The sequence below is a fragment of the Miscanthus floridulus genome, chromosome 11 (genome assembly GCF_019320115.1).
Source record: "Miscanthus floridulus cultivar M001 chromosome 11, ASM1932011v1, whole genome shotgun sequence".
Classification (NCBI taxonomy): Eukaryota; Viridiplantae; Streptophyta; class Magnoliopsida; order Poales; family Poaceae; genus Miscanthus; species Miscanthus floridulus.
This window is the reverse complement of record NC_089590.1, coordinates 69,992,025-70,004,221: the sequence shown is the minus strand read 5'-3', so window position 1 is coordinate 70,004,221 and position 12,197 is coordinate 69,992,025. Positions and strand designations below refer to the sequence as shown.

The window sequence follows — 12,197 nt, the reverse complement described above, 5'->3', positions numbered from 1 at the left end:
GTTGGTTGCCGAGGCGGTCGAGCAGCAAGGGGACCCGGGGGGCTATCGGTGCCCGAGCGAGCTCGGGACGTATCGAGGCCTCCCTATTCCACCGAGGTGGTGCCATGGGAAGGTCCGAGGCGCCCCCGCGCCGTCAAGAGGCGGAACTCTCGGCCTGCTATACCGCGGCGGTCTCGAGAAGGTCTCGGAGCTCGCCACGGACCCGTCGCCCCTCCATGGTGGAAGGCTCGGGCATCGCACGGACTAGCATTGCCACAGCCGCGACGTTCTGGCTAGCGCGATTGAAGATTGGGGGCTGCTCACTCCCTTCGTCGTCGTTGATGCGGTGGTGCACGTCGCGGGCCCTCTGTCGGGCTCCTCCGCCCTCGTCGCGACCTCGATGCTCCCGCTCGAGAGTATCTCGAAGCCGCTGCAGGAGGAGTCGGTCTTGCTCGACCTTGGCCTGGAGCTCACGGAGCTGTTCTAGGTCTGGGCGTTGAGGTCGTGCAGGGGCGAGGAGCCCGTTCTGCGCTGCCGGCAGGACAACGTGCGGAGGTGTGGCGGCGTCTGTACCCGGGCGAAGCGGGGAATGGCTACCTGCCCCCTCGTCCTCCTCGCCCGCCCTCGGCATCCCGAGCTCGACGTGGAAACACTCGCGAGTGGAGTCGTAAGCACTTTCGTCGTCGGAGTCGGAGTAGCAGAAGCAGTAGTCGCTTGCGGTCAGGAAGTGGCGCATGGTTTCAGGGTCATGGAGTCCGGAGAAATCCGCTCCGGCCCATGCCTCGTCCTCCTCCGAGGAGTCGGCGTGGGTGTGGGTTGACGCGGTGGTGTCGAAGTCGAGGGCAAAGCGTTGGCGGTGTCCTAAGGGATCCGCGTGAGCGGAAGCGTAGGCGTAAGCGTAGGAGGCGGCGGCATTTCTCAACCCGAAGGGGTATGGGGATGGTGCCATCGCCGGCCTCTGCTCCGCCGGAGTTGGCTCCTCAGGGAGTGATGGAGCGGAGCTTGATGACGGGGCGTCATCGCACGCCACCGGCGTTTTTCCCTTGCCCAGGCTCAGGCTTGACAGGTCTCCAACTAGGGACCTTGTGCCAACAGCTGGCCATGGGATATCGGTGGATAGCGGCGTGCCGCCCTGAGTTCGCGTGGCGTCAGGGTGACCCTGCTCGCGTCGTGCCTGGCGAGGGCGGCGAGAGCGGATGCCCGGGCGTCGCCTGCGTCTAGGCTGCCGGTGCGTGACGTCGTCGTCGGTCGGTGGAGCTCGGGGCATGAGGAGTACCATGTCGTACTCATGCCCTAGAGACATGAACTCTAGGCTCCCAAACCAGATCACCGTGCCGAGACACAGTGATCGTACGGGGTCTGCCATTCGGAACTTGTTGGGATCACGAAACTGACACGCAGAGGCCCCTACCTGGCGCGCCAACTGTCGGTGTTTCGGACCGGGGGGTCCTCAACCGACTAGTAAATTTGTACTGCATGTTCCCAGTCCCGGATGGTGATGCAAAGAGACACAAGGATTATACTGGTTCAGGCAATCGGTGCCCTACGTCCAGTCCGAGAGATCGATCTTGTATTCCTTGCACCGAAGTGCTTGTAGTAGGGGGTTACAAGCTAGGTGAGAGAGGGAGCTCGTCCCAGGTCTCGGCGTGGAGCGGTGCGGGCTGCTTGAGACATTGCTCTCAGGCAGCGGGGGAGCGTGTGTGTTACAGAGTGTTGCTTGCGTGCGCGTGTGTTCTTCTCCTCCCCCAGAGCGTGCCCTGACTGCTTCCTTTTATAACCGCAAGGAGGGAGCCAGGAGTACATGAGAAAGCTACACGTGGAACCTTAGTAAGCAAGGAAGATCTAGCACTGTAGCCCACTCCTGTAGCAGCATGGCGCTACATGGTGTAGGGGATAGCAATCGGTACTTGATTACTGGTGCGTCACGCCGGCCATGCCTGAGGCTGTTGAGGTCGTGGGGGTCCCTGTAGACGTCTAGTCAGCATGGCCTCCACTGTAGGAGACATGCCGAGCCCTGTGGAGTTTTGACTTGGTGATGCGCTGAGGTCTAATTGGTGTCGAGGCCGAGTCATCGTGGGAGGCTCGGTAGATGTGGATCCCGCGGATGCCGAGACCCCTCGGTAGATTACCGAGGCTTGGAGGCTGAGCCATCGTGGGAGGCTCGGCAGACGTGAATCCTGAACTTGACTCCCCATGCCGCGTTGTTCCTGGGGCAGGGATTAGGTGACACGGTGTAGTTTAGGCGCTGATCGTGGGCACAGCGCCAGCACACAGTGGCCGGTAACCCCGTTCCGTCGGCCACTCCGTGGTGTCGAGCCGTCGTCTGGCTGAGATTGCGGGAGTGGTTGACGCATTAATGAGACGCGACGCGCTGTCGGGAGGACTGGTCGAGGCGGGAGCGTCGGGTTATTGCCGAGCCAGCCTCGAGCGATACGGAGAATCGCTGTCTCGTTCGAGGCTGTACGTGCAGGGCCTCGGGCGAGACGGAGAAGGGGTTCCCTGTCGAGGCTTCCCGTGCAAGGCCTTGCGCGAGGCGGAGATTCGTCAGGTCGTCGAGACCACCCGTGCGAGGCCGAAGGCGAGGCGGAGTGCCGGTGGGCTCGGACGGGGCCGGTGGTAAGCCAATGGCTTACCTTCTGGCTTTGTTTTTCATGAGGTTGGAGTGGCTCTTTCGATATACGCTAGAGGTACCCCGTTTTATGGTACCCGACAACCTCCGTTTGATTTTAGATGTCTACGGTCAAGATGCATCTGGCTGGCAGACAACGCCTAACACTAGCTCGCCTCTAGGAGATGCCCCGACCTGAGAAGGTCCCCCTAAAACTGCTATCAACAATGCTCCTGCTATGTTACCGACACATCTGGAACCAAAGGCACGATGTCAGATGTGGTCTTTCACCAATTGCACCCAAGTCTGGCCAGGCTTTTGGCCACCTGCAAGGAGCCCTAACGTCTTTGGAGCTATCGATTAAGGTAGTGTTTGGTTTAGGGGCAGGACGAGGACCAGGTGGGATATCCCATTTCATCCGGTGTTTGGTTTCGAGATATCAGAGATGGGGATGACTCCGGAGAGGAATATTCCTCGAGATGCAGGGACGCCCCCGTCCCTTGAAATCAGTGGGACGGAGTGGGACGAGCAGGGATGCGCGAGCGGCATTACTTCCTTGTTTCGTGCGTCGCCTGGTCCTTCCTTCATGGCGGCGGCCTCCTCACCCCCATGACCCTAGCAAGGGCCCTCCTTCCCCTACACGAGCTCGGTGGCAGCTCTGTCGCAGGACCCTCGTCGTGAGCTAGGCCATGGCGTGACCGGCCCCAGCCCCCGCCACGAGCTCGGCTGTGGTCACCTACTACAACGGCGGGCGAGCGGCAAGGTGCGACAGCCAAGCGGGCTGGCAACTAAGCGTGGTAGCCGGGCAGGTGAGCGGCCCCAGCCGACCAGCCTTCGTGCGACCTTGGCCATGGCTCCAGGCGTGGCAGCCAGGTGCGCATGCAGACTCGGGCCATCTCCGGCTAGAAGCGCTAAGAGAGGCGTGGCCAGAGAGGGGCACCACATCGTCAGGAGAAGATAAGGAAGACAAAAACAGGAAAAAACTGAGGATAACAGGTGGGGCCATCTAAAATAAAGTGAGACCAACGATTACCTAGTTTTTTTTTGCGATGTCTATCCATCGTCCATCCCATTTTATTTATCCTTTCAACCAAACATAAAAATGGGTCGATCCCGTCCCTTGTCAGTCAAACAGAAAATAGAGTCGCCCCGTCCCAGAAATCAGAGACGGGACCGTTTCGCTCCACTTTGACTCCCAACCAAACGCTACCTAAGGGTGCACGATAGATGGATTATCGATAAATGGTGCGACATGTTTGTAATAGCCTAACTCTTCCTGCCCTCCACATTTGTTACTTCTTAGGGACCTAGTCCCGAACAATTTATAGGCACCCTTCATCCCCCGACTTGTCGGTATCAATGAAAAATGTTTAGGTGGAGCTCTCGCCACTCCGATAATGTCTTAAAAAACTCCCATTCAAACAGGCTCTCGTTACCGAATTCTAATTGGGTAAATGGTACTAGTGCAGATATCACGGCTGCTACTCCTGCCAACATCAAAATCTTTGGGCACCGGTGAACCGGCGTCAGTATGGGCGTGATTGGTAGGCCGAACTGGGTTGTCCTCGCACCGTTTAGTTGTCTGATCTCATTCATGCATCGTGTTTGGTTGCCTTGCTCGTAGTCCTCGCACCTTTCGCCTGTATCCTTTCATTCATCTGCCCTCCTCCACCCTGCACGACTTCGTCTTCTGGATTTCTCCTTCCCTCATGGTGCAGGATGACTTGATTCACCCAGGATGTAGGGACCCATACGTCAGACATCCAAAAAACTGATGTATGCATGCAACCAAACACAACCTCGTCTCGTACTAAACCAACAGCAAAGATAACCAAACACGACCATCTGCACGAGCTCAACCCGACTTCTTCGGTCCTGCACAGCCTGGCCATCCTGGCTAAGGCTTGTTATGCAACCAATCACACCCTATATACTCCGTACCATTCTATATAACAGAGAAAAAACACAGGTTCGCGCCAATTGGTCCACAATGCGAAATGTCCGGGGCGGCAGAGACCCATACGTGAGCATGGAGCTCAGCATGACCGCTGTTGCAGTAAATACGGAAAGGGAGCGCAGTTTGTCAAACTCGATAGTCCAAACCTGCATCATAAATTCTGAATCTAGATCTTGTGCATATAATCATCCCTTGCTTGGATCATTCCATCCCTTGGATTATTCGACGGACATTATCCAATCACCAAAGTCTCCAATATTCGACATCATCTTTCACAAGATACCTTCCATAAGACCACACTAGCGTTGCCTGAAAGATAAGCAAACTACACAATACTCCTGTCTGTGAACGCCATTGGGATAGGGACGGTGATCACATCACAATTTGATCCTAGACGTGACAGACTGACGGCCACTGACGCACACACACTTTGACGCAGCAACCTTGATAGGGTCAGAAAAACTCAACCAATAGCCTACGCACCAGCCGAACCAGAAAATCGTAAAACTCTGCCGGCCAGCCGGGGCGACGCACTGCCCGCCAAAACCCCCCATTTGGCACACTCTGTCCCGCGAGACCGTTTCCCGCTGCCCCCTTCGCGCATTTCACCACGTCGCCCTGTCACGTATGATGAGAACAACCGAGGATTCTGCCGCTACCCCACTGCCACCACGAGGCGTACCGCGTAGCAGAGCCAGCTCCTGGTTGATTCGGTCACGTCACCCGCTGCGTCCACGACAATGGCGCCGCCTCCGTCGTCCTTGCTCCGAGAGCTCCTCGCAGCTGACGGCTTCAAGAACCGTCACAAGCCGCCCGACAGCTCCGCCCCGGCGGCCTCGAGAGCCGCGAGCATGCCACTCCAGCACCGGCGCCCGGGCAAGCCGCCGTCGCGGTCACAGTCCGATGTGCTCACCCGCAGCCGCCTGAGGCAGATGAACGCCGACGCGGACGATGGCAGCAGGGCCACCGGTGCCGAGCGGCGGCGTGCCGCGACCGAGACGCGAGGGTCGTCGGCGTCGCTGACGAGCGCGAGGAGGCACAGCAACAAGGGAGACGGCGACAACAGCGGCTCGGGCGCCGGTGCCAGGAGAGGCTCTGCGTCTGACCCTTCCGCGGTGCCGGCGCTCGACGAGTCCGCGCTCACCGCGCTCATCTCCCTGGCCGCGGGGCCCCTGAAACGGTTCGCCAAGGACGAGGCGTTCCGCGCCTCGCTGCGCGCCGGCTGCGCCTCGTGCCTCGGCGACTCCAACCACCGCGCCGTGCTGGACCTCCGCGTGCACGCGCAGACCGTCGAGCGGGCCGCGACAGAGGGCCTGGACCCGCGCGACCTGAAGCGCGCGTCGCTCAAGCTCCACGAGATGGCGTCGCTCCAGGGCAAGGACGCGGACGCGGTGACCGCGGCGGCGGGCGTTCCCTACGCGGGCCTCGCCGCGTGCGCGCACCTCTACATGGCCGCCGTCTCCAAGCTGCAGAAGCGGGACCACTCCGCCGCGGTGCACGCCCTGGAGACCTTCTGCCTGGCGCCGCGCGAGGCGCGGACGGTCCTGCTGCCCGCGCTCTGGGACAGGCTCTTCCGGTCGGGCCTCTCGCACCTCAGGACGTGGCGCGACCGCGAGTCGGCGGCGGCGAGCGCGGACGAAAGGGTGAAGGAGGTGGAGAAGGTGTTCGTGGACGTACTGGACGAGGGGACGCGCGCTCTCGCGTGCTACTACAGGGACTGGCTGCTGGGGCGGACAGATGCCATGGCTCTCCCGGACGTTCCTGCTCCTCCGAGCACGGTCCATTCCAGCGCGCCGAGGTGCTCAGCGTCGACGTCGTACGACATCAGCTCGGAAGTCATGTTCGGCTCCGGGAGTTCGAGTCCGACGAAGTTCGCGTACGACGACACAATGCGGCCATCCGAGGAAATCGAGGAGGAAGCGGTGTACTCCGACGCCGCCGCAGACGCGGTGACCATGCTCCCGGACCAGGAGAGCGATGGAGCTGGAGGTGAGGAAAGGAGCTACATTCCCGCTCTGTTGGCAGAAGAAAACGTGCCCGTGCCCGTGCCTGACAGTTTAGACAGAGAGACGTTCGAACCACATGTAAGCATTTTCCCCGGAAATATTCCAGCATGCTTATTCACACGAAATACACCAAAGTTTATGACAAATTACATCTCACAATCATATTCATAGGTCGAAGAAGAACCCAACAAGGAATCAGATGCGTCAGCAAGTTACCCGACGATTTCGGACAACTCTGCTATTCACCTTCTTACACTCGAGTTCTGGTACGAGCACCATTCCCTTCCCTTCCCTTCGACTACCCTCCAATCTGTACTGATCGCTGTGATTTCTTGTAAGTTCCTCAGTGAAGTGCCACTCCAGAGTGACACAGATGGCAATGAGCTATCCATTTTCGCCACGGTTCCCAGCGACTTCCTGTGTCCACTGACGCGCCAGGTCTTCAACAATCCCGTGACGATCGAGACAGGCCAGACGTTCGAGCGGCACGCTATAGTTCAGTGGCTAGACAGAAGCTTCAGGATGTGCCCGGTTACAGGCCAAGAGCTCTCGAGCATGATGGTTCCAGACACGAACCGTGTGCTCAAACGCTTGATCGATAGCTGGAAATCTGAACATTGCAAGCATCTGGTATCCGAAAGCGCTGGGTTTGATGTGAAGTTAACTTTGCCATTAATAGACAAGGCTCTGGATTCAGCTGAAGACATGCCTGAAAAACTTGACAAGGCAAGGCACCTTATGGCGATCGGCGGGATAGACTTCCTTCTGCATAAGTTTCAGGAAGGTGGGGGAGACGAGCAGCCGCGGGTAGCTGAGCACCTGTTGCTTTGCATCAGGGCTGAAGGCAGCTGCAGGAGTTACGTGGCTATAAAGATCGATGGCTCAAGTGTTCTGCGGCTTCTCCACAGTGAGGTGCTTTCAGTAAGAAGAACTGCAGTGGGTTTGCTCATTGAACTGATCTGCTTAAGAAGGTGAAATTTCCTTCAGAATCTTTTTAAAAAAAAAGATGTGATAAAACATATTTTGTACATGTATATGTGCTGCATCTTACCTTCCGATCACCAACATTCTGATTGCGAACAGGAGAGAAATGTTTGAATTGCTCCTGCATGGATTGAGAGCAGAGACGATCATGGAGGCAATGGATGTGCTACTGGAGTATCTCCCGAGCTTGCCGGTAGAAGAACAAGCCCCAATTGCCGTTCTACTGTTGCGTTTGGATGAATTGGTATGCAACCCAGCACCTATTGTTGCCGTACGCTTGCATTTCAACTTCCCTGAAATGGTATTTCGTTCGCTAGCCTCAGAAATCGCCTGGAATTTAGTCCGCACAAATCTGTAACCTGAATGCATTGCAGGTGGAGCCAAACAGAAACAGCACGTACAGAGAAGAGGCGACCAAGACCATCACACATTCTCTGAGATGCTGCCTGTCAGAGGACAATAATGTCGTGCCCAGCACTCGGAGAGCTCTGCTGCTGTTGGGAGGGCACTTCACCTTCTCAGGCGACCTTCTCGGAGAGGACTGGATGCTGAAACAGGCCGGCTTCATCGACCACTCACGGGACACTGCTGCCAGTTCTGACGCTGTCATACACGTACTGCACACCTGACCACCTTTACAAACCGAACATTACCAAATACCAATGAATAGTTTCTGAAGTTCGCTTTGCGGTGCGCTCAGGACAAGGAATCGGCCGAAAACGATGCGTGGCTGAGACACGTGGCGGCGGCGCTCCTCGGCAGCAGCATCGGGATCAGGAGACCGTTCCTGGAGGCGCTGTCCAAGTGCCTGGGCTCCCCCGACGCCGACCTGGTGGGCGCGTGCCTGACGACGGCCGGGTGGCTGAGCCGCACGCTGGCTTCGTCTGTGGACGAGGACGGCGCCATGGACACGTCCCTCGCCGCGTTCTCGGCGCTCGTCCCGCGGCTGAAGCAGTGCCTGGCGCCCTGCCGGCCCGCCCGGCACAGGATCCTCGCGGCCGTGTCGCTGCACAACTTTAGCAGAATCCCAGGTAACGGCCTCCCTCTCTTTTTCTGTCACGTCAACGTCGGCGTCTCGTTCTTGCTTGCCCGAAGCCATCGGCAATTACCTGATCGCGGTGGTGGTAGTGGACCATCCTCCGTTAAGCTAGCCACGAGATTGATGATGGTGGCAAGTAACTGACGGGAATGATTGCGCTGCAGACTGCAGGGAGCTGCTGATGCTGCTGGCTGACGGCCTGCGCGACCACCTCGCGGAGCTCGCGCAGCTGACCTGGACGGCCGGTCAGCTATCCGCCGAACTCCGCGGCCACGAATGACGATTGACTTCCGCGCGCTCGCCGGGTGCCGTAGGAGGGCCGCCGGCGACGGGTCCTCTCATCATCGCGGCGGGAGTCCCACCCTTTGACGTGAAGTCCCAACAATTCCGCCGAGAGCGATAAAAAGGCTGTACACAAGACTTTATCTTTTTTTCTTCTTCTGCAAAGCTTTGTGATCGATGAGGCGCCGGCTGTGAATATCACACGATGGTTTTCAGTTTTGACACAGAGATCCGGACTTTTTTTTTTTTTGTGTGTGTGTGTGTCAAGGGCGTCGGGACCTAGGGTAGCTGGCCCTCGGCTACGGAGACCGTAGCCTTGGTCCGTCGTCGCCGGCGAGGTTTTTCCCCTCTGCCGTCGGCTTAGTTTTGGAGAAGAGACAGGAAAGTAGATTAATCATGTATTGCTTGCCTCCACCAAACGTGTGGATACAATAATATATAGCCAAAGGCCTCCACCAATCCGAGTCTAACTCTCCTAGAATTAAGGACTAAAAAATAGAAACTAACTCTCAAACTTCCTAACTTAGGCACCGATCGTGTCCTGGTCATGCACGTCCTCCGTCCGTGCTGTTCGGTCTGTTGCCCGCATGCACGTCCTCCGTCCGTGCTGCTCGGTTTGTTGCCCGGCGTACATCACGGGCCCTGCGACGCCTGGTGTATGCTTGCCCGTACATGACATCTCTCCCCTCCTCGAAATCCAGCTCGTCCTCGAGCTGAAAAGTCGGGTACTGTTCGCGGAAAACATCGAGATCCTCCCAAGTAGCTGACTCAGCCGGCTCTCCACGCCATTGCACCAGGAGCTGACGAACACCGCGCGCAAGACGGGCTCGCTCGACACGAAGAGGTTCCGGAGCCACTGTCCCGTTCTGGATGGAAGGCAAAGGTGGCGGTGCGTCTGGCGGTGTTCCGACGAACTTCTTCAGCACACCTACATGAAACACATCATGGAATCGGGCACCTGCCGGCAGCTCTAACCGAACGGCGACGTCGTTGATGAGCTCGGTTACGCGGTACGGCCCGACGAAGCGGGGCTTGAGCTTCCCTTTCTGCGCCTGAGGGAGCGATGCAGCCTGACGTTGACGAAGACGCAGCAGTGCCCAGTCGCCGATCTGGTACTCCACCGCACGGTGCTGTTTATCATAGTGCAGCTTCTGGTTGGCCTGCGCCTGCTCCAGACGGAAACGCACATCAGCAAGGAAGGCCTCCCTGTCCTCCATGTCTTGGGCAACAGCAGCCACCCGGGTCTCCCCTGGCTCATAAGAGCGTATGGAGGGGGGATCACGTCCATAGACCACCCGGAACGGTGTCTCGCGAAGAGATGTCTGGTACGCCGTGTTGTAGGTGTACTCGGCCCAGGGCAACCAGCGGAGCCAGTGACGAGGACGATCGCCTGTGAAGCAGCGCAGGTACATCACGATGACGCGGTTGGCGGCCTCCGTCTGGCCGTCGGACTGTGGATGGAATGCCGACGACATGTGCAACTTGGTGCCCATCAAGCGCATGAGCTCGCGCCAGAATGTCGAGGTGAAGACCGGGTCGCGGTCGGACACCATGGATTGCGGTACGCCGTGGAGACGAACTATGTCGGTGAAGAATGCCTGCGCCACAGACTCCGCCGTATACGGATGCGCAAGCGGAATGAAGTGGCAATACTTGCTGAAGCGATCGACCACCGTGAGGATGACCGATTTCCCGTTGACGCGCGGCAGCGCCTCGATGAAGTCGAGACCGATGTCAGCCCACACCGTAGTGGGTATCGGCAGGGGCAGCAGAAGGCCAGCAGGGTGCAGATGCTCCGTCTTGTACCGCTGGCAAGTGGTACACGTGCGCACGAAGTCCTGGACGGCGCGGCGCATGTTGGGAAAGTGGAAGTCACGCCGTAGTCGATGTAGTGTGCGTTGGACGCCCTCGTGGCCGTCATCATGGACAACGGCGATGATCTCCTGCAACAGGGGTGAAGCCGGAGGAATAAACAGGCGGCCATCGTATGTCACCAGATCGTCGACCACGCCCCATGGTGGTGCGCGCGTGCCGGCGCGAATCTCGTTGTGGAAGGCGACCAAGCTTGGATCGGTAGCCTGGGCGTGACGGAGACGATCGACGAGGTCGAAGCGGGGCGCCGAAATGGCGAGCAGCGCGCCCTCATCCGTGTCGCGTCGAGAGAGAGCATCGGCGACCGTGTTCGTCGTCCCCGGTTTGTATTCGACGGAGAAGTCGAAACCAAGCAGTTTCCCCACCCAGTGATGTTGAGGAATCGTGGCGAGTCGCTGGTCGAGCAGAAACTTGAGGCTGTAGTGATCTGTCTTGACGAGAAACCTGCGGCCCCACAGGTACGGCCTCCAGTGGCGCACAGCATGAACGAGGCCGATGAGCTCCCGCTCATAAGCGGCGAGGGAACGGTGGCGCGGAGCGACGGGGCGGCTGAAAAACGCGATCGGGTGCGCATCTTGGATGAGCACCGCGCCGAAGCCGTGAGTCGACGCGTCACATTCCACGACGAAAGGCTTGGTGAAGTCCGGCAAGGCCAGCACCGGAGCTGACGTCACCGCGGCCTTGAGCGCGCTAAAAGCTGTGGTCGCGTCATCGTTCCAGGAGAACCCCTCCTTCTTCAATAACGCCATGAGGGGCGCCACGATCGCGCCGTAGTTGTGGACGAACTTGCGGTAGTACCCCGCAAGACCCAGGAAGCCGCGCACCTTCCGTGCCGACCGAGGCTGAGGCCAATCATGGATCGCCTGGACCTTGGCCGGATCCATGGCCACGCCCGCCGCCGAGATGATGTGGCCGAGATAGGCGACGGAGTCGACGCCGAAAGCGCACTTCGAGCGCTTGACGAAGAGACGATGTTCGCGGAGTAGGACGAGGACAGCGCGCAGTTGGCGCAGGTGATCTGCCCAGGAGGTGCTGTAGATCAAAATGTCGTCAAAAAAAACAAGCACAAACCGGCGGAGGTAGGGACGCAACACGTCGTTCATTAGCGCCTGGAAAGTTGCCGGGGCGTTGCACAAGCCGAACGGCATGACCAGGAACTCGTAGAGGCCGTCGTGGGTACGGAACGCGGTCTTGGCGATGTCCGCTGGCCGCATGCGGACCTGGTGGTAGCCGGAGCGCAGGTCGAGCTTGGTGAAGAACCGCGCGCCGTGGAGTTCGTCGAGGAGCTCGTCGACCACCGGAATGGGGAAGGCATCCTTGACGGTGATGGCGTTCAATGCGCGGTAGTCGACGCAGAAGCGCCACGACCCATCGGCCTTCTTGACGAGGAGGACCGGTGAAGAGAACGCTGAAGAACTCCGGCGGATGAGGCCCTGGTGCAGCATGGTCGCACATTGGCGTTCCAGCTCA

The 12,197-nt window shown here is 58.7% G+C and overlaps 1 protein-coding gene across 1 annotated transcript; it reads left to right on the top strand.

Moving 5' to 3' along the window:
• The first annotated feature begins 4,815 nt into the window (after positions 1 to 4,815).
• Positions 4,816 to 9,185, top strand: LOC136493600 (putative E3 ubiquitin-protein ligase LIN-2). Its single transcript, XM_066489699.1, has 7 exons — positions 4,816 to 6,628; positions 6,722 to 6,816; positions 6,898 to 7,521; positions 7,634 to 7,778; positions 7,909 to 8,148; positions 8,235 to 8,565; positions 8,738 to 9,185. Exons 1-7 carry the CDS (start codon positions 5,285 to 5,287, stop codon positions 8,851 to 8,853), a joined length of 2,895 nt encoding a protein of 964 aa, XP_066345796.1. The 5' UTR covers positions 4,816 to 5,284; the 3' UTR covers positions 8,854 to 9,185.
• The last annotated feature ends 3,012 nt before the right edge of the window (positions 9,186 to 12,197 follow it).